Raw genomic sequence first — 23,217 nt, forward strand, 5'->3', positions numbered from 1 at the left:
GTTCCTTTACAATACTTTTAAGGACTCAGTTGAACTCCCTGTGAAGTCATTCTAAAGACTCCCATTGTCTTCAGCAGGGATTGGACTGGGTTGCTAGGCTGTGATCCTGCAAACACTCACACAGTGACTCTTCCCTGTGTAAGTAGTGATATTGACCTCAGCTGCACTACTCTTGTGAGTGTTTGTAGAACTGAGCCCTCTGTGCATTACTCCAAGGAAATAAATAACAGCAGCCAGAGTTTCTTTGTCTGCAGAGACCAGATATTGTCTTTGAGAAACATCCACTGTGCCCATGAAAGAAGTACTCCTACAGGCAGCCAAGGCAGTTTAAATATCAATACTCCGAGGAAGACAAATAGGACCTATATATTGGAATCTTCTTCTATGACAACATGGTGGCATCACAAGAAGATCACTTACAAATCTCATAGAATAATGCTGTCAAGGCTACGCAGAACTCTTCACTTCTGTTATACTGGCACAAAGCAGCATAGGATGCCAGACATAAGAAATGAGGTGCATAATGGTGATTGCATGGGGAAACTTGAATGGTGCCTGCCTGGTCCTTGATTCTCTAAAAAGCAATTTAGTGAAAAATATACTTATAAAAGAGGATCATGTCTTGTGATTTGGCCAACAGAATAGCAAACAGTAGTAATATCTAGAAAAACATGTCCTTCACCTGCCTGCCTGAACTAAGCCAGCAACTTCTTAGTGGGCTATACCCACAACTTGGTGATCAGCAGTATTGAGCCTATTTAAGTAGATTAGTTCCCTGTTTCATTACATCTTTCTTTTCGCTTCTCTTTAAAAAATGGCACAGGATATGTCAGACAAAAGCTATGCCTTATGAAATCATGCTGGTGAGTGACTTTTTTTCAAATTGATGGGTTTTTCCCAGATGTATTGCAATCCCTATTGCAATCAGTCTCTAGGATCTGTGATAAACTATATTTACTGATCTGTACTTTTCTGTCAGTTATGCTTCTCTTTTTCAGCCTGTCTATCTAGATACTTAACCTCATCGTGTTAGAATCTGGTTCCTTTCTTAAACATTATGCTTACCTGTGTTTTCCTCTAATTTTTGAGCTTCATGGAAAGGAAATTTTGAATTCGTCTAGCCAAGTACAATACCTGATTCTAAGAGCTAGGCTGATACAATAAGGCAAAAGAAACATATCATGTGCCTGTGTGTCTCCTGGAAAAACAGCTATAATTTCAGATATTGAATATTTTAAATAAACTCCTTGCAAATGAGAGAGAGGTCAAGAATTATTCATAAAACAACCAACTAAAGAATAAATGTGAGAAAAACATTGTCTGAGTGCGGACAGCTCACAAACATAACATTTCTTAAATTTGTTACAGATCACTTCACAGTTCCTTGTTTTATACAAGCCCACGTATGAGTTCTCAATGAAATGAGAGAGAGAAAAAGTGTAGCTGTAACTGTATAACATAGGATTGCAGTTTTTCAAAAAGTATGAAGCAAAACATTGTGCATTTTCCCTTTATGAAAGTTCTGGATCACCATAGCAATGGTGTAATAGTCCAACCTCACTTTTTCAAGGGTTTTTATATACATACAGGTTCGTGATGAGCTGGGTCTATTATATTTAGTACAAAAGTGGGGCTTAAAAAACATGTAGTACAGAAATGTGGTCTTCTGATCTTTGCAAAACCTTAATTTGCATGGCTTTATTTCAAATTTCATGGTTTTAATTTACAAGAATTAATATGCAAATAAAGAGGTTACTTACCTGTGCATTAAGAACCAGGTTAAGGTCTCAAGGAGGAGTAGGCTCCTTGATTTATGGAAACAAATTAGACAAACCTTTGAGGTAACCTGACTGGTACAGTGTACAAAAACAATCTGTGGACAGGAGGGTGAAATCCCATAATGATCACTAGATATACTTTAACAGAGCTACACAACAAACTTTGTGATTTCAAGTCCAGCAGGTCATCAACAATGCCTGAGTGGACATTCCATAGGAGTTATTGATCGATGAGCATACCTGACCTGGAAATGCTTCCATTTCTTCAGGTAGGTTTTCTTCATAGCAGGTTTCCTACTGCCCAGAAATACTGTCTTAACCTCGGGGGAACAGTCCAATTCTATGCCCAAGAACCACTGAGGATCCAAGCTCTGAGATACAGAAATGTTGGGCTGTGGTGCCCAAGTTTTGGGTCAGGAGATCCATTATCAGAGTGGCATTCACAGGGAAAAGCAAAGCAGGTTTGAGAGCCAGACTTGTCATGGCCAACAAGGAGTTATGAAAATTTCTACCACTTGTTCCTATTTAGAACCCTAAGGATCATGTGTCGGAGGATAGGCACAGAGGAGGGTGTAATGTCAGGTGACTAAGAGGGTATCCCCATTGAGTTGTGACTCTACCATAAGCACAAGTGTCTGCAGTTTCCATTGGATGGTTTTTCAAAGAGATGCACCTTTGGGAGACTGAGCTATGTGCTAAAGCTTCAGTGCTGACAGGTGGGATGATACCAGGAAGAGATCCCTCTCTGTGCCCCTGAGGAGGAAGAATCTGGTTCCTCTGTGATCAAGAGGTCCTCATGAGAAAGGAACCTAATCGGTACCATGGAGCCTGGGCAGTGTTCCACCATAACTGGGGATGGTACAGAGGTGCAGTCCTTGTGCTCTGTAGGTATGTGAGCTGAGGAGAAAGGTACTGGGGACTGCTGAGGTACAGTCATTATGGTTACAACCTGAAGAGAAGGATTCTGAGGTCAATATAGGGTTCTTAGAGGAGTCCCTTAGAGTTCTTTTTGTGTCTGGAGGGCTCATCTTCCAGTAACAACTTCAGTGCTAACAGCTGTGATTTTCTAAGAGATCCCTTGGTATGGGATGAAATGGGCTTCGTCTTGATGGGTACTGGAGCTCACACAAGCCTCAACAGTACCCATACTGGGACGCAAGGTCTCCCTAAATTCTGGCCATGGAGATGACTTCCCTTCTTATAGGAGTCCCTCTTGGTAATGTGGACTCTTTCTTGGAATATTTGATTCCAGAGCTGCCCCACAATCTTTAACTGAGGCTGAAGGCATTGGAATGACCTGAGTGGCTGAGGCGGATGTACAGGGTGCGCTCCATGAGAAGGCGCTTCTGTCTACCCTGAGGTGCAAGGGTCTGGACAGATCTGCTTTTTAAAGCTTGTTCAGACCTTGCATTTGGATTGTACGTGGGACTCTGAGGCAGCTGGAATGTCTGTTGCTGAGGGAGAAAGAGCTGTGGCTCATCTGACAAGGCTGGAAGCCTGGAATGCTTGGCATAACCTGTTCCATTGAGGGAACAGCCAAAGGCAGAAGGCCCTGACTGCAGAAAGAAGAGTTCAAGTGAGGGGGACCCCTTGGAAAGCACAAAGTGTGCTAATGAAAAGTAACATAAAGAACACAAAGAAGGAACTGCAAAGCTAGCAGCAGACACTGTTATGATCTGTCTTGAGCAAGGGCAGCTGAGCAGGAACTGGAGTGAAAGGAGGTTCACATCTCCCTATATAACCTTGCACCAGAGCACAAGGACGTATGGTGCACAGGTCTGAACCCTCAGACACTGCTAGCTAAAATTTCCAATCACAAGTGCGCAGGTGCATGCACGTCCTATGGTGGAGCAACCAGAGGGACTAACAATCATCTGCATACCGGAATTTGGTTATTGTTGCCGATATTACTTTAGTTCTGGCACAGAGATGAGAAAGGTTGAAGAGGTTGCTATCAATCCGATATTGAATGCTAGTGACCTGTGGTAGACGGTCTTGGGTTAATGTTTTCATAGCTGCTAAGAAAATGGAGAAAAGGGTGGGTGCCAGTACACAGCCTTGTTTTACAGCAGTTCAGATGACAAAGGACTCACAGGTAGAACCACTACACAGAATGGAGGCAGTCAGGACCGGCTCCAGGCACCAGCACAGGAAGCAGATGCTTGGGGCGGCCAATGGAAAGGGGCAGCACATCTGGGTTTTCAGTGGCAATTCGGTGGTGGGTCCCTCTTTCCCTCTCGGAGGGAAGGACTGGCTGCCGAATTGCCGCTGAAGAATGAAGCGGTGCGGTAGAGCTGCCGCCGAAGTGCCGCTGATCGTGGCTTTATCTCCCCCCGCCCCACCCGCTGCTTGGGGAGGCAAAAAAGCTGGAGCCAGTCCTGGAGGCAGTCATCTGGTTGTGGAGGAGTCTTACAATGGTGATAAATTTGCTTGTGCAGCCAAACTTTGTCATGATTTTCCACAGAGCCTCATGGTTGACAGAGTCAAAGGCTTTGGTCAGATCGATAAAGGCTATATACAGCTCCTGGTGGTGTTCTTGACATTTTTCCTGGATCTGCCTGGCTGTGAAAATCATGTCAGTGGTGCCTTGTGTTGGTCTGAAGCCACACTGGGGCTCTGGAAGTACTTCCTCTGCAAGAGGGAGCAGGCGATTCAGTAAGATTCTGGCAAGGATTTTCCCAGCAATGGAGAGGAGGGCAATGCCTCAATAGTTGCCACAGTCGGCTCTGTCTCCCTTTTTGAAAATGGTGATGATGTCAGCATTACGTAAGTCAGCGGGGATTCCTTCGGTGTGCCAGATTTTGAGGAGCACCAAGTGAAGCTTGTCAGTCAGTGTTTCTCCCCACACTTTCAGTCTTTCATCTACATTAACAATCAAAACTGTATGACCCATTGTTAACAGCTGCAAATGGAACAGTTATATTAAGGCTCTTACTTACCAACTACAAAAATGATGTTAGATTTCCTTAAATCTTCTGTAAAATCTAAATAAAAATAAAATCTTTGTTTTATTGGCAGCAACTACTGATTTTAATCTTCTGTTCTTTCTATACACCGTTATATAACACATAGCAAGGTTTTCAAGGTAACTTTTTGATTTAATGTAGCTTTTGTTTTCTACTAGAATGTTCTTTATTCTGAAAGGAACTGTTATTCACAAGCTCACTTATGTCCCAGTTTTGTAGCTGTCACTGCAGAAGTGATAAAAATATATCTTACATGAAAACAATGACAGCCCTTTCATATGCACATCCTAGCAAAAAAAGGCAAAATCATAATAACTAAAAAGAATCAAACTGCTCTTGAGATCAGAATAATATGCATCATGAGCCACTATGTTTCTTTTCTTTTTTTTGCTTTTATTTTAAAAGTATAATTTGATTAAAGTTCATATATAACAATTTCCATATCCTTTTAGGTTTTTGCATTCAGTACTCCACATTAAAAGAAATTTAATTTAAATTCAGCCAGACTAAAAGCAACTCACCTCTGACTTGCACATTTCTAATTACGGGATATCACTAGCTGAAGGTGTTCATTAACCCTCAGGCTGCTCTTAGAATCCGGCCAAGTCACACCTTACATCAGCCCTTAATAACTGTTTGCCAAATTCTGAAAGCTGTTTTTGGCTTAATAGTAAGACTTCTGAATAAGTCTGGGTCCAATGGGTTGAATGGGAATTGAAGTAACTCTCAGACATACTTTCACACAATCAAATGTGCTTTCCACCAGAATCTGAAATGCATACCTCTTTAAAAAAAAAAGAATCTGGATGCAATATAATATACTTATCATGTACTTGATTATACTAAAGGGGGAAATAAAAGTATCATAATGAATACATTAGTCTATACTTAAGAAGAAACTCACCGCCAGCATTCTCATATCCAGAGAAATTTGATGGGTCATCTACCTGTTAATTAAGGAATTGACATTTTTAAAATTGTTATTGCATAATTTGTGTGTTCTTCATGTACCTGTGGATATTAAAACTAACCATGTGAAAGATGATTTTGCAATTTTTGTGCCTATTCAAATATACAGTAACAATGGCTACAAAGGAACTCTATTCATGTAGCTTTATTTCTCCCTGCAGAGCATGCATACAGGAAATCCAAGGTAGCTCACGTTGATTGATATTGGCCCATGCAGTAATTGCTGCAAAGACTGGCCTATTATAGTGTTAAGCCACATAGTGGCTAAGTATTTCAGAGGCTGCTAGTATGCATACTAAATAGCTTCCCACAGTAAATGGTGGAGGTGTTTCCAGGTCAACTATGTGATAAGTAACAATACAGTGAGTTGTAGTGTGCAAAGTATGTGTTAGAAAGATTAAATTAACATATTGCCCCTTGCAACATATTGCACTAACTCTCAGGAAACTGGAGTTCAGGACTTGAACTATGACCCTCTCTCCTGAGATATTAGGAACTGAGCATGCTTTGATGGCACCATGAGGGAGAAGAAAGCTACCTTGCATGACTCTGCAGTGACCTCTCTTGCCCATTTGGGAGTTGTTTGGGCTCTCAGGAGAAGTCTCCTCTGCCAAAATGGTCAGATGAACATGAAGTTTGGCAAGTGTGTGTGTTTTTTGTAAAATATGTGGTTTGTATATGTAGCGGAAACAAGTTCCAAGGTTCTCTGGCAGACTCACTAGACCCAGCCAGATAAAAAGTTGTCCTTAGCTATAGTCCTCAGTTCTGGAGCATGTTACATCCATTTTATGCCAACTTGTGGTAAACCCTCTGGCTGCATGTTCTCAACTCCTGACTAGAGCTGGTCAGGAAACTATTTTTCCAACAAACCATAATAGGAGAGCACTTCCTGTAACCCAGGAGAGTGACGTGACTGTGATTGACCCCTGTATGGAGGGGCATGGAGCAACAAAGAAGGACAGCTTTGTGCTTTCTCTTCCACAGCCCGCACATGTCAGTCACAACTGCTTCCATAGAACGCAGGGTCAGAAAAGATGATGCATACCCTGAACCCAACAAAGATAAGGATGTGAGTGGTAAGGAAATGCCTGGGGGAAAAGGACAGCTAGGGGAGCTTCTGCAAGGATGGTTATGCAAACTGCCTCTGAACCTTCCTGGCCACAATAAAGGCTCTTATGTTCAAAGATATAATGTGGATTTGGAGTGGTTTTGTCTTTGGTCTGAATCTGTTGACCTTCAGGACAAACTGCAAGTGCTGCTGAAGCAGCAAATGTTGTTAGAAGAGAATGTATGGGGGAAGTGAGGAGTGTGGTTAACTACTTATTTTGCACTGCCTGGTTATTTAATAATATTCTGTGTCATGGGGCTACTGTTCCTTATTTGATTTATAGTATTTTTAAGTGTTCAACATAGGCACCTTACAATCAGGAAAGATTTGGACAAATTGGACAAAGTCCAGAGAAGAGCAACAAAAATGATTAAAGGTCTAGAAAACATGACCTATCAGGGAAGGTTGGAAAAAAATTGGGTTTGTTTAGTCTGGAGAAGAGGGGAGACATAACAGTTTTCAAGTACATAAAAGGTTGTTACAAGGAGGAGGGAGAAGAATTATTCTTCTTAACCTCTGAGGATATGACAAGAAGCAATGGGCTTAAATTGCAGCAAGGGTGGGTTAGGTTGGGTATTAGGAAAAACTTCCCAACTGTCAGGGTGGTTAAGCACTGGAATAACTTGCCTAGGGAGGTTGTGGAATCTCTATCACTGGAGATTTTTAAGAGCAGGTTAGACAAACACTTGTCAGGGGTAGTCTAGATAATAGTTCTGCCATGAGTGCAGGTGACTGGACTAGATGACTTCTCGAGGTCCATTCCAGACCTATGACTCTGAGTCTAGGTTCAGATAGGCACCCCTATGTTCTATACATCTCAATATATAAAATAAAAGATGTGCATAAGCTAAGTTACTTAGAATTAATGCATTTAGATCAGCAGCATTTTAATGTATTCTGTAAAATACCTCAATTGGTTTTAAAACTATTCAATGTACATGTGGTATCAGCATATTTTATATTATAGGAAAGATAGTATGCAATTCTAGTTAAAGGTGGTCTGTACAGTATCAGTATGTGGGTATAAGACTTTACTTTTGACTTTTATTTTAGTACTTTAAAATAAATAGCATTGCTACAGTAGTATGGCTAATTGAATAGAATGAGTGAAGTGAACAGCAGTGGGAGAATATATTGTGTAAACTGTTGGCTGTTCAAATTGGCAAGTGTCCTACATACATGTGCAGGTTTCTGATTGTGTTTCAGGAGTCATCACTGAAATTCAAGTATTCTTGATTAGACTGAAGTACCAAAAAATTGATGATAGTTCCTTTTCATTTCTTGATTTATAGTAATGACCATGCTAGTATTCTGCAGCAGTGGGGTTGGCATTTTAAAAAAAAAATCAATAGTGGCCTCAATCATGTTATGATGATACCAAAATTTAAGGATAAAGGAGAGGATCACAACAGCAAGTGTTTGAAGAATAACTTGGTTGAATCTGCCCATGCTCCATACTGATATCTTCATCTAGTATGACTTTTTTTTGAGAGAATAACATAATCAACCTTCCAGCTCTGAAGAAGATAGGCATAAAATATTAAGGGCCCGGTTTTTAGAAGTAGCCTCTCATTTTGCACTGGTAGGTTTGAATGCAAATAATTGCAGGAAAAATTATTTGTAGCAGAAAAATTGTGGGTGCAAAATGGAAGGCTAAGTTTAGGTCTCTTTTAAAAAAAAATCAAACTCTTAGGGAATGTCTGCACTGCCAAAAAAAAGTGTGTTCTTAACTCAGATCAAAACAGCAGTAAGTACATGGTCAACTTGGCTTTTTAAATTCAGTTTGGCAGCTCAAGTTCAACCACAGACTCTCCTATTGGCTTGAACTCAAGCTGCTAACATGCGTTAAAAGCTGAGCTGCCAGTGTCTTTGCTGCTATTTTAACCAGAGTTATCTGATGTAGATTAGCTAACCAAAATTAAGAACAGTCCCCCATCCCACCTCCCTTTTTTTTTGCATACCTTTAGTCACAAGTTTACCTACCATTCGAATGAAAAAGAAGTTACTGCCATCCTTTCAAATAATCAGCTCTGTTTGCTCTCCCCCAATTCCTCAAATGAAATTACATTAAACAGACTGGGACCCTTGTAGGCTGGTGGGATCAGTTGTTGAGACAGTGAAGGAAAGTTTAAGTCAATTGGAGCTATAATTTTTTGCACTGGAAGTTCCTTATATTGTAAATGCATCCCAGGAGGCAGTAGTGAAGCTAAATGAACTTCTCAGTTTCCTGTTTGGCAGGCAATATCTCTTTTAGGATTAGTTATATGCCAGAAAAGATCAATATTTGTGAGTCTTCAGTCCTGGTTCAGGAAAGGAATAAGTGGCATTTATATTCATTAAAATTCAAAAGTCGATAAATAACACACACCAGGAATCATTGATCAAAAAACCATCTCCTCAAAAATATTTACTTGTACTCTTATCTGCATATATGCTGATTTTCCCATGTAGAATTATGCTCATTTTCATTAGACTTTCTTTTATTTTTAAATTTTACCCACAGGATTTCCCTAATGAGACAACACTAGGGATTGTGAGACTGCAATTTGGATTTACAGTCATCCTATGAAAATGTCTCTCATAGAATTAATTCATACTGATTTTGAAATGATGCACTGAGGTCCACAGAACAATACTGGACTACAGGGCAAAGAGGTACTATGAACTCTGAAAGGTAAGAATCCACGCTGACTATGGTCTTCGGGGAGCCGAGAGAGAAAGTCAAGGAGGCTTAAAATAAATTAGAAAATAAGATGACTTTGGATTTGATTTTGGTGCCTTCATTTTCTTGGGTGGTTTCCATTGTTCTAGGTATTAAACCCTACTCACAGATTGATTCTCCTTTGCCCTCTTCCCGCCCCCCCCCCCCCGCTTCCCCCCAAAAGCACAGGAAGCTTGTGTTGATGTGGGTGGAGAGCTAGACTCTTGCTGTATGGAATTCAGTTACAGGATCTGCACACTCTCGAAGCGGTCATGTGATGTGACCATGTCAGACAAGGAGCAGCTGGTGAGCAGATTTCTCTTGTACTGTCCTTTTGTATAGGGGCTTATGTCAGTGATTAAGCCAGTCAACTAAGATTTTAATTTAAATAATAAATAAATAATACCTATTTGTATGTATTAATTTTTAGCAGATGGGTCTTTAAAGTGATTAAGATGTAAAGGATTTGTTGGCCTGCAGTGATGATGGTGGGCTCTGCCTGGATACCAGGGGGCTCTGGAGAAGAACTGAAAGACTTGGCTAATGATCACATAAGGAAAGGAATGAAGAGGCGGTGCCAGGAATATTAGGTTGAAAGTGGTTCAGTGTGAGAGATGACTATCAGGAATATAGTGATTCAGTAGTAGAACTGTCTTTATATTCTTGACCCAGCTGTTTCCATTTAGCTGAGGCTCATGTAACTCATACTGAGGTTAGGGGATATCTATCTTTAATAGAGATATTTGATGGGCAGTTTATAGTCCAGTGTTATTGGTGCAGGTAGGTCAAGGTAAGGTTGTCCATAAGTATAGTCTATCCTTTGGTGGTGGATTATAACAGAGTTTTTGGGTTGGGCAATTGAACTTGAACCCAACTAACAAATGTAGTCGTACTGTCTGAAGGATGATCAGGTACAGGGGATCTAGCTGCCTATAACTGAACAAACACAATACATATTCTACCTTTTCCAAATTGGGAAGACAGATTTTAGACTGAAATGATTATCAGATGTTGGAGGTATAATATCAACAGTACAATAAGTTACCATGTATGTGATCTAATGATAATAGCAGAAATATTTATAAAACAATGTCCCGTCATATAGTTTGGGTTACAATAAGACCTTCTCTTGTCATTTAATTCATTAGAAGGTAGGTAATTTATATTGGATATTGTTATAGTTTAACATGTTTAACTTTCTGAGTGTAATGACTGGGACTTGAAATAACTATTATAATAAAATGGGTTGACAGTAAGTCACAGCATATTAGAGGGAATGGTATAGCACTATTCAGATCTTTGTAGGTGATGATAATGGTCAATTGTGACTCATAAATCACATCCATATATAGAAACTGGAATATTTATATAATGGATGGTGCTTTTAAAGTGTGTGTGAATGTGTTCTGAAAGAAAATAAGGACCAGCACAGAGGATATGAACAGATATGTAGAAAGCTGATGTGTCAGAGGAAAATCATGTTTTACTAGTCTATTATTTATTTCATTTATTATTTGAACGTGTCAAAGTAGTGGATAAAAGAGAAACAATTGTACAATTTAGACTTAAAAGGTCTTTGACATGGTCACCTATAAGCCATTAAAGAAACTAAGTAGTCACGAAGTAAGAAGAAACGTATTGTCATGGATCAGAAATTGGCTAGGAGAGAGAAAATAAATAAGATTAAATGGTCAATTTTTATCATGGCAAAAAGACTTCAAGAATATCCAGAGGTGCCACAAGTACTCCTGTTCTTTTTGTTGTATAGTTGTAGTTCTTAGAGTAGCGTTAAAACAAGATCCAAAATGTTTGCAGCTGGTACCCCTGAAGATCAGCAAAGGGTGCCAAACCTTCTGAGGGATTAATAATAATATGGGGAGACCTGCCTGGTAATCAGAAAGCATCATGAGGCAGGGGAAGTTTTGGATGTATGACTTGCTTGTTTCAAGATGATCCAGTCTCTATCATATTCTGAGTGGTTTTAGAGTTCATCTGATGATCTAAAATGTGTGTGGATGTGATCTAATAAGCATACATCTGCTCATAGTTTACAAAGCATTCAAGCACACTGGAGGTCCTGGTCTGAGTCCAGGACCAGAAGCCTCAGACCCCCCCAAAAGGCTTAATGCCTACGGACTCAACAGTGTTATCCCATAAGGAAAGTTCTGATGCTAAGGGGTATTCCAAACAGCCCTCCAGGAGCTTTGTCCTCTCTGTCCCACTCTCCTCTCCTAAATCTAACATTGGAAATTGTAAAAGATGTTGAGAGAGGTTACTTTATACTAGGGGTAGGCAACCTATGGCACGCGTGCCGAAGGCGGCATGCAAGCTCATTTTCAGTGGCACTCACAGTGCCCAGGTCCTGGCCACTGGTCCGGGGGGCTCTGCATTTTAAATTAATTTTAAATGAAGCTTCTTAAACATTTTAAAAACCTTATTTACTTTACATACAACAATAGTTTAGTTATATATTATAGACTTATAGAAAGAGACCTTCTAAAAACGTTGTGACTGGCACGCAAAACCTTAAATTAGAGTGAATAAATGAAGACTTGGCCCACCACTTCTGAAAGGTTGCCGACCCCTGCTTTATACAGTCACACTCCATGACAGCCCACCCATCTGCTTCACAATTCCCCAAGGGAAATTCATGAGAAACTACTCTGCTTTCTCTCTCCTCCAAATGAGAGCCATAGAGGTAATCCCTCAGCAACAAAATGGGAAGGGATATTATTTGATTCACTTTCTAGTACTAGGAAGAGAGGCTATCTGTTGCATCCAATGATTAATTTTGGATGTCTGAACAAGTAGAGTAGGCAACTGTAGCGTGACACTGGCATCCATAGTTCCTTTTCTGTATCAATAGAATTGCATTAAATCAGAACCAGATGTATTTTCAATGACCAGTATTACAATATGGAACATGCACGCTTCAAATCAAACTTAAGTTCACAACAGCCATTCCTGGCAGTGCATTAAAGCAGTGTTTCTCAATCTCTTTGATACCAGGGACCAGCTTTCTGCCTTTCTATACTGTGCCCCAAGGAAATCTCTGGGACCAATGCTGGTCAATGGACTGGTCATTGAAGAAAAACTGCATTAAAGCCTCTTATCCTGAACACCTCTCTGGTGCATCTCACAGGGAAGGAAGCTCTGTATCAGTCCATATCTGGTACAAAAGTCTATGGTGTACAAGGTGTAAATGACATGGTGTCAGAAGGGAACAGAAACAGAAGGAAGAAGGGGACAGAAGGGGGAAAATATGCAACAAATGTTGCAGGATCTCATCAACATGCTCTTCTTCAATGCCCCAGAGAATGTTATCTTTGATAGACTTTCAGAATGGACAGACTGGAAACAATATTTCACAAAATTTCAAATTGCTACAAAACTCCATAAGAAAACTTGAGATATACAGGTGTAGGTATGTGTGTGTGTGTGTGTGTGTGTATGCTATGTAATTTATGCTATGAGACAGTAGGCAGAGTATATCTTTAAATCTTTTCCCTTTACTGAATGCTGTCATAAAGATCTCAGTGAAAGGGTTCTGGCTATGTTTGACACATACTTTATATCTCTGAGAAATGTGGTTTATGAAAGAGCATGTTTTCACCAAAGAATTCTAGAACCAGGATAAAATGATTAATCTTTTGTAAAAGCTCTGCATGCATTGGCTGAAAACTGTGATATTTGAGACTGCACAACATGAAAATATCAGAGACAGGCAGTCTTTCATAGCAGCTACAATTAAAGGCAGACCTAACACTACACACAGCTATTCAAGCAGTAAAGGAGTCTGAACTTGTGAAGCAGCAAAACAAACTTGCCAGACTTGAAAAAAAAAGAAACTAGTTTATAAGCTATAAACAGCTGCAGCATGACTGCTAAAAGTAATTACCATAAGACTCCTGAGCCTGAGAGGGGGAAAATTCAAGCCAAATTACAAATCCTTTCAGAATAAATGTACAATATGTGGAAGATTTCATAGCTCAAGATATGTGTCCAGCTAAAGGTGAAATATGTAATAATGCATAAAATATGGTCATGTTGCAGCTGTTTGCCATGCTGAGGCACTGAAAGAGTGAACTATGATTAGAGAGAATAAGAGCCATTGTTTCTGGGTTCCATCATGTGACTATACAAGCCTGCCTGGAGATTTAAAATGAGTATTTCTGGAAAGACTGACTAAAATTGACTCAAGAGCAGATGTGACTGTCATTTCAGAAGGAATTTACAATCACCTTCAACCCCTCCCGGAGCTGAAATCACTTGACAAAGCCTTGGTTTGCACTGGAGTTATTCTGAACTGCATGGACCAGTTCACCACAGAAAACTTACACGCTGAATTCACAGCTTTTGTCTTTGTACGTGATCAAAGACTAACAGCCTTCTCAAATGCAGTGTGGCAGCCATGATGGGCCTTGGTGAGAGAGAGGCTGGAGAACTTGATGGAGTATTTGATGATATTGGATTTTTGAAAGGAGATCCAATACAAGTAACATTGGCAGACAATGCTGAACCATACAGCCTACACACATCTTGCAGGATTCCTATCCCATTGCTTCATAGAGTAGAAACTGAATTAAAGAGAATGGAACAGATTAGCACTACGTAGAAAAATTCTGAGCCAACAGCATGGTGTAACACAATGGTACCAGTTATAAAGAAAATGGAAAAATATAAATGTGTTGATCTTTAAATACTGAATGAAGCAGTTGTGAGAAAAATATATCCTGCCAACTCTGAATGATTTCCTCCCTCAAATGAAAGGAGCTACAGTATTCTCCAAGCTGGATGTCTCAAGTGGATTCTGGCAAATTTTGTTTAGACAGAGTTCTAAACTGACTACATTTATCACACACTTTGGGAAATTTTGCTTTTGAAGATTACTGTTTGGGATTACCAGTTCACCTGAAATTTTCCAAAGAAAGATGGCAGAACAGTTCACAAACACAAATGGAGTTGCACTTTTCATAGACAATATGAGTCTTCAATGGAAGAACACAACAAAACCCTCAATGAAGTTTTAAGCCACTAATTAGTCATTCTGAATGGAAGCTAAACAAGGACAAGTGTGTTTGCCACCTATCCCAAATCAAGGTGTTTTTTGGGTGGGGGGGGGACAGACAATAAACAAAGATTAAATCAGTCATAGCCATGAGACAGAAAAAGCAATTCAAGAACTGAATGCATCAACAAATGTACCAGAACTGAGATGTGTTCCGGGTAAGGTGAATTACCTAGGTTTATACCTACAAGACCTTTCTACAATGAGAAAACCACCGGACAAACTATTGAAGTCCAACACATAGTGGGTATGGAGCCAAATAAAGACTAAAAAGGAGTGCCTGGGAAGCATGTGGGCATGTGAAAACTTTTACATGTTTCTATGGATTGGATTCTTTTATACTCACAACAGACCATAAATTGCTTGTAACACTCAGCAGTGCAAAAGACCTGAATCAAGCAGTACTGAAATGCCACATCTATTGATAAGATTAATTAGATTCAGCCCTATTGCAAAGTACATTCCTGGAAAAAAAATCTGGTAGTAGCAGACACTCTGACATGGAGCCCTGCAGCCCACTCAAAGATTACATATAAAGGCACTTGTGAATGCTATGGATGCAAACAGACTAGTGTCAGAAAAGAGACTACTCCAGCTACAAGTAATCTTGACAGACATGCAACTTCAAGAAGTTTTAAGTTATATTTGGGCTGGCTGGTCCAAGTATCTAAAGGACACTAAGGGAGCAATAAGAGACTACTTTGCAGTACATGGACAATTAAGCAAATCAAATGAACTCATAATTAAAGGCAATTGCACTGTAGTTCCAAATGAAATGAGTGGAAAAATCCTAAACCTCATACATGAAGGACTAACGAAATACTGCGAACAGGCCAACTAGTCAGCATGGTGGCCAGGCATCAGCAAGGACGTAAAGAATAAAGTACCTGCATGTGAACATGGCCCCACTTGAGGAACCTGACCTGTTGACTTGAGCAAGTCTATCATCTGTATAATCACAGCAATTAAAGTTATTAACAATTGTACCTTTCTTGAAAGGTAACCTATGCACAAGATTTCAGTTATAGTTAGCTGAAATCTTATGCATTGGCTATATTTCAAGAAAGTTAATATAACTTCTTAACATCATATCCCACCAGCAAGTTCAAGGTGCTGTTTAGCTCCTGTTCTAGCTTGTTAACAAAGATGCTAAATAAACCATCCCTTACACCCCATCATTGGAGAACCTCTCCTATGTCCTACTTTATTACTTTTCTGCTTATGACTACCTTCTATTAATTGCACTTCACTTTTCAGTCTCTTTGGCTTGCAAGTGAGCATTTTCAATCTGAATGAACTTTTAGTAAGACTCTTGTAGGATCCAGTTACATTACATCCCATGCATTCCTTTTATCTATGAATTGGGGGGTGGGTGGGTGCTGGGTTGGTTTTTTTGTTTTTTTGGGGGGGAGAGGTTGGACAGCATTACAATCAAGCTTGTCTTGTATGTTTTCCACATACAGACCAACACTGTTTCTTATGCTAGACTTGGTTCCATTATGCTTTAGGTCTCCACAGATTTATTTTCTTAACATCAATTTTATTGTTTTACAAAGTATCAGAGGGGTAGCCGCTAGTCTGTATCCACAAAAAAGGATAAATGGACACCAATCAGACTTCAGGAATGGTAACATACAAAAGCCAGTAGGAGAACACTTCAATCTCCCTGGACACTCAATAACAGATTTAAAAGTAGCCATTCTTCAACAAAAAAACTTCCAAAACAGACTTCAAAGAGAAACTGCAGAACTATAGTTGATTTGCAAACATAACACCATCAATTTGGGCTTCAATAGGGATTGGGAGCGGCTGGCTCACTACAAAAGCAATTTTCCCTTTCTTGGTATTGACACCTTCTCATCAAGTATTGGGAGTGGACCACGTCCACCTTGACTAAATTGGCCTTCAACATTGGTTCTCCACTTTTAAGATAACTCCCTTCTCTTCATGTGCCAATATATATTTATGCCTGTATCTGTAATTTTCACTCCATGCATCCGATGAAGTGGGTTTTTTACCCACGAACGCTTATGCCCAAATAAATCTGTTAATCTTTAAGGTGCCACCAGACTCCTCATTGTTATTGTTTTGCAAGGGATTGAATTTAGATGATCAAGTAGTAATTGCTATGATTTCTCTTTCTTATTTCTTTTAAAGACTAGTACTAGATTTGGCCTAGGATCATTAATATATCTGGAAAATTAGAAAGCCAGTAGTGATTTTAAAAGATCTGAGCTCCTAAAGGGTGTTTTTAAATTAGCCTTAAAAAAAAAAAGAAAGAAAGAAAAGGAGTATGGACAGTTAGGAAGTAGTAAAGAATGTGCCAGTATTATCCTTACTTGCAATCAATTAGCAGTATCTTTAGAAAAATTAAATAGACTCTGCAAATCAATGTTAAACAGCTAGTTGTAAAGGGATTTTTACTACACATATGTTCCTCACAAAATCTTAAATGACAAACTAATTCAAATTGGCTTGAATTAAAATCACTGTACTGTGGATTCGAAACTCATTAAAGTCTAGAAATAAAGGCTATGCCTGCCCTGTAGAGTCCATGCTGGCAAAATTATGCCGATATAGCTATGCTGGCTCCTAGTGTAGATGTGGTACACACTAACAGGAGGAGTTCTGCCAGTGTAGGAACATCCTCCTTGACATTAACTATGCTGCCAGAAGCCCTCTTCTGTGTTTTTTCACATCCCTGCCTGACATAGCTATGCTGACGAAAACCCCAGTGTTTGACACATCTATGCTGACAGAAGATTACTTCCATCACTACAGCTAATGTCATTCCAGGATGTGGTGTTCCTATGCTGGCAGAAACACTCTTCCTTCTGTGATAAAGAAGAGGGACTACACAGCACATTGGAAATCTGCAGAAGATGATCAACTGGGTGAAGATGCAAATAATAATGTGAATGGAGAACTAAAACAAAGTGGGACAAAGGAGAAATATTGGCAGATACAATGGGATACAATCTGGAAAAAATAAACTAGGGGAAAATAATATGAAAATATTCAGTGGAAAACTGAAATATGAAAAGCACCTAAAAGAGATCTAGGGTGAAAGTGGTCTCTGGCTTCTATGTGTTTGCATATGGGCCTGAGAACTGCATACCACCAGAGTTTTCTTTCAGGAAAGGTCTGTACTGAAAGTTATATAAAGGAGAAAGAGTTCAGGCTAGTGGGGGAAGATTAATTGAGAATTTGAGGTGTTTTTTAAAAAGCTATTACATTCCATATTGCTCTGAGGTTTTTGGTTTTTTGTTTTGTTTTTGTTTGTTTTTAAATAAAATACTATCCTTTGGAGCTGGGGGTGCTTGGCCTATCTGAAAATCAGGCCACAAATTCTTAAACTTAACTCCTATTTTAATGTGACATTATTATCTTAGAAACTTTTATTGATTCAGAAACAGTCCTTCCCAAAAGGAGAAACATGCTTTTGTATATTTTGGGCACAGAGTCGAACTAAAGGAAGCATAAAAATAGCAATCTGCTTTGAAAAATAAGCCCCAAGGGTATGAAGCAAACTAAAAAAGACAGGAAATTCAAAGTGGATGCCTGAACTCATGCAGTTTTGAGAATAAAAAGATCCAAAATCCTGAGTCAAGGACAGAATGTAACCTTCACTTTTAATTTTCTTGGGGGTTTTAATCATTTTAATGTTTGTTTTAAATGTAGCCTCTCTATTCATATCCATGTGTATAATGCAACATTAAAATAGTGGAACTCAAAAGTTAAAATAATACGGGAGCAGGAGTATCCACATACAATGAGACAAAAGCACATTTTAAAATCCAACAATCCCTTAATGCAGCCACATGTTTGCTTCCTACTAGATCATGCTATAAGCAGTACCCAGCCAAAAACACATTTTTGTTCACTTCTAGCTTTTCTCTAACCTCACCCACTTGCAACTCTCCATAACACTATGTATTATTTACCTATGACTCTCCAATAGTACTGTCCAGATACAAACCTCTCTCCCTTTTCCTTTAATTTCTCAATTATAGTTTGGCACTACAGAAAAAGGTTTGGTGGTGGGAGAGTTTGGCTTTCTGACAGCACGTATGCCCAGATGATGAGTAAACACCTCCTGAAACAGAAGATGAGACCTTTAAGATGATGAATATAACTGGCTATTATCACAGAATAGCTGAGCCCAGATTTCACCAGCCATACATAAAAGAGCAGATACACACTCCAAGAGCACCAGACAGACTGCTTTAAAGTGGGGAGAGATGTACTCCCAGGAAATAAATCTGCAGAAAAGAGGGCCCTTGTAATATGTTAATTGTTTACTGCCTGAAGGACACTGGGATACCAGGAAGTGGAGAGCTACTGAAACAGACTGCATCACAGGAAAAGGGGGCTGCATGTAGGGTTGCTGATAAAGGGTATTGGATCCTAGAATTTGTTCTTAGTAAGATGTAAGTTGTTAGTTTTCTCTTCTGAAATTGAGAAAGCCTTATCTAGTAAAAGCAGCAAAGAGTCCTGTGGCACCTTATAGACTAACAGACGTATTGGAGCATGAGCTTTTGTGGGTGAATACCCACTTCATCGGATGCATGTGATCTTTTGGCCAAGTATAAATCTAGATATTGTTGAGACAGCCAGTTATAGTGTATTAAATCCTTTTTCTATCTACTTTTTTATAACTCTTTATAAAACGAGAGTTTCTTTTGAGTGTGATTTTCATGCAGTTCCATCCTGGAGAAGGACCCACTCCACACTTCCCTTGGCCAAAGGGCATGGAAAAGCAAATTTAACCCTACTAAAATGCAAAAGCATGTAACTCACAAAGGAGGAGACACTGAGACCCCAAGCAGGAGGCCGAGCTGGAGGAAGGATGCATTTGATGACAAATGCTGACTCTCAGGCAAATATGCAAAGGATTTTTTAAAACATATACATTGTACCCAAAGGAGCCATTCTATTGCTTTGATACAATATGAATAAATATTTTAAAGAGCAATTTTTGTACCCAATAGAGTAAAATAGCACTTGTGCAGACACTGCAGTTTAAAAAGTAAATGTATAGATTTGCCAATAGGTGTGAGTGTGAATAATGAGCATTAATATTCTTTATACATAGAGCTTGCTCACCAGCCATCTTTACAAAGTTCATAGTCTGTATTGTTTCATTTCTTTTCAAAGAATTGCCCAAAGTGAACTGGTGCCTGCTCTTACTGTACTTGCTATCTTGAAGTCAGTGGGAGCTCTGCATGAGTGAGAACTGGGCACTTGTAGGTTATAAGCTCAAGTATACTTACGTAGAAGCACGCTATGCTAAAGATGGGGAGATGGTACACTGCCCCAGTATTAATACCCGGAGGCATTAGAGTTTTGTAAGCCATTAAGCTTCTAACCTAGAGGCACTAGGGGGACTGGATTCTTTGCCCCGCAAAAGCCACAGAACAAAACTTCACAACATTGCTGCTGACAGAATCTGGGGAGCCTAAAATGCAAGTGGTTTTTGGAAAATGAAGTTGTGGATGTTTAAATCTGCAGTAACTTGCATGGGTTTCCCTCCATGCAATGACATTCCAACTGAGGGGGATTCTAGGAAGCTCCTGATAATATGGCTCCAGTAGGCAATTAGCTTGGGGTAGTAGGCAGTTTCACCTTGTCTCTGGCAGATCCCCACTAAGATCTTTGGGTTTGGGTGTGGAGCCTCGTGTCTTCCACATATGGGGAAGCAAACACCACTTCTATTCCCAACAGAAGAATACCAAGGATAGTCTGCAGGTTTGGCCTGGTGGCATTTCTATTCCCCTATGTGGGAATAACCTGCACAATGGAGAATGGAGCTATAGGATTTGTTTTATGGCATAGAATGTACACTTTTGAAATAACTGAATAATCCTGAGAGATGTACAAAATGAAATAAAAGCACCAAAAAGACATTTAGTTTTGAGCATATTAAAGCAGCGCTTTGTTCAAGGCAAACTACAGTTCTTTTGTTTCTAGAACTGATTTTTTTTAGCCCCTAATAGGACAGTTTCCATGGTAACTCAAAATGAACAGATTGTGCATTGGGTTCAGTAGATTTCTGTTAAGCATGTTTCATCTGCCTAAAGTTAGGACAGATTTTTAGAACCTCTGCTGTGGTTTGAATGTTCATTTTTCCTTATTGACATTCACGTCCTCCAGTTTATAATCTCTCTCCTTCCAAAGGCAGAATCTGGATCTATAATCTGAAGAGATGTCACTGCATATCAATGACGGAGAAAAGCCCATAACAAAAACATTGGAGTAGATAAGCCTGGAGGACTGCGGCCTTCTGGATGCTCATGGTCATATTTTAAAGTCAGATTCCTTATGATTAATGCTGTAGAGCATATGTGAATGCAACTGCCACTTTACGATGTACTTTATGTCCTGGAGTATGATTAAAAAATCATAGTGTATTCTCCTGCAGTCTGACCCAGCCTCTTAAATAATTTAATCACTGTGTATCTTGAAGGACTGATGTAGAAGTCCCAGTGGAAACTAAAAGTTCTTGTATAGCTGATAGAGGTGGGAACCCTGTTCTTTGTCATGTTGTAATTTCAACCCTTGAAGTATCATCTCTGTAGTGCTGGATTATTCCCAGGGGTCTTGCCTTCTAGAAGTGGGGAACTGAGAGACAAAATAATGTGACAAATGAGATAATATGGGTAGAAGCAGAGAGAAGATCTTTGATATCCATAGAGCTTTAGCTAAAAGGGAATTTGAATTCACTGCTGTCTATCCATCTTTTGAAAATTGTTCTGCTACAGTATTGACTAGGATTTTTTTCCCGGGCATTTTGATTCTCTCTTGGACATTTATCGGTTGAGTTTTTACTTATGGCAAAGGATCAGGATGGATATGCTCTACTCCTGGTAGTAACAGAGTCTGTTTTTCATTGGTTGAGTTGATACCTTTCCGTTTATATTTGTGTATCCTAAAACCTAATTTTTTACATACTCTGGGCTGGAAGTGATAGTGTAGCCATGCATCTTGAAGAGTTGTTGCCATATTTTCTAATCAAGAATTTGCTTTCTGGGTTAGTAGAATGTAATTCTGTTTTTGAGAGAGTTTCTTTCCCTCTATTTCCTCTTTCTTTTGTTTGTTGCTTTTTGAGTAATCCTGGGACATTTTCTAATTATAAAACATTTTTCCTTTGCAAAACAGATCAGGTTATGCAATTTGCTTAATACAGGTGATTGCCTGAACTCCTGAACAGAAAACCTTTTTGATATATTTCTGACATTTTTTTCTTTTATCTTAAACATACTTGGCCATCTCCATTTTGTAAATGCTATTTGCACTCATAATCAGGTTTAAATAAGGTAGTTTGCTGTGGGGAAAACAACCTGCATCCGATCTAGCAATTTATTTTGTGTCAAAAAATGTGTGCACAAATTGCGCCCAGAGTCAGGCACTCGGCATTTTTACAATTTTTCCCCAAAGTATTTATGTCCATCTGGATTTTATCCCCTTGACTAAGGCATGTTCTCCTAGGTTATCTGGAGTGTAGGTTTTTTTAAATTTTAACTAATTCTCGCTTTGTTAGCATATATTCAGATTGTAAGCTTCCACCTATTTTCTAGACACAATTCTTTATCTAATGAGGGCATATTCTTACTCTATAGGCTGGTTGAACTTGAAGCAGTCCATAAAAGCTTTGCCTTTCACAAGAAAATAATTTGTTACTTCATTCTGAAGCTCTTTGACGTGATTCACTGGTTCCAATTAATCTATATTCTTGTTTGGCCTGAATGCACTTAAATTTAGACCAAATGGTAGACTTCAAAATAACTATTGAATTTTGAAAGATAAAACGTGTCTGAGTCCTAGCATCAAATGGCACAATAGCGACTAGTTCTCTGGCAAGGCCAAGAAACTCAATAGTAAGCATAAAGGAATAGAGTGAGCAGTAAGACAATATAGCTATGCCAGAAAGCAATTCTGTAATCAGATACTGTACGTGCAGATGCACACACCTGCATTGTCTGTAATGCAAATATTTCTTCATTAAATAAAACAGATAATAGAAATAACAATATTTCTAAAAATGAGTATTAGAAATTGGGAGAATACGATAAAAATATATTTCCATTGCCATAAGCAATCCTGTTACCTCCCAGGGTGAGAAACCAAGGATGGGATCCTGGTCTGAGCAGAAATAGCAGGAGCTCTTCTCCAGCTCTCTATTTTTCAGTTGGGTCATTGGGTGCTGTCATTTTCTTTAATGAAGGAGCTGTAATTGCTTGGCTGCCTAAATAGCAGCTCCTCCCCCCCACGCCTTTAACTGCAGAAAACTTGCAGGAGGCAGGGACATCCAGCCCTAGTTCTTCCATTTGCTAGGAATGCTTCCCATCTGCCCACCTATATTGTGGGGTGGTTTTTTGTTTGTTTGTTTGTTTGTTTTTGTTTTTTAAAGGGAGATATACCAGGTATGATAGTGGACTAACTTCAGTGAAGTAAATGCAGTTTCACTAGATTTGGTTGCCTTAAGTAATGCAACCTTGTATTAGGATTTATTATCAAAGGAGAGTAACATATCCAAGTTAGATTAATTAGTTCACTGCATGGGATATTAAAAGATGTTAATGGAGAAAGAGAGCCCAACAAGGAAGTGAAAGGTTGGTGCTTAGATG

General features: G+C 39.3%; 1 protein-coding gene and 1 long non-coding RNA gene across 3 annotated transcripts in view; one reads left to right on the forward strand and one right to left on the reverse strand.

Moving 5' to 3' along the window:
* AK5 (adenylate kinase 5) overlaps nucleotides 1-23,217 on the reverse strand; it is a 132,919-nt gene that overhangs the window by 37,539 nt on the left and 72,163 nt on the right. For both annotated transcript variants that reach the window (XR_005583957.1, XM_039486021.1), the window contains exons 9-10: nucleotides 5,649-5,691; nucleotides 4,718-4,762 (exon numbers count right to left, since the gene is read on the reverse strand). Coding sequence is in view for 1 of the 2 variants with exons in the window: in XM_039486021.1 (XP_039341955.1) it covers nucleotides 4,718-4,762; nucleotides 5,649-5,691 (88 nt within the window). In the remaining variant the exon portion in view is untranslated. The remainder of the gene's footprint in view (nucleotides 1-4,717; nucleotides 4,763-5,648; nucleotides 5,692-23,217) is intronic.
* On the forward strand, nucleotides 829-20,846 carry LOC120370814. Its single transcript, XR_005583958.1, has 3 exons — nucleotides 829-863; nucleotides 9,325-9,495; nucleotides 20,768-20,846. It is a non-coding gene; the product is annotated as an uncharacterized LOC120370814 (long non-coding RNA).

This window comes from Mauremys reevesii, linkage group 8 (assembly GCF_016161935.1).
Source record: "Mauremys reevesii isolate NIE-2019 linkage group 8, ASM1616193v1, whole genome shotgun sequence".
NCBI classification, from domain to species: domain Eukaryota; kingdom Metazoa; phylum Chordata; order Testudines; family Geoemydidae; genus Mauremys; species Mauremys reevesii.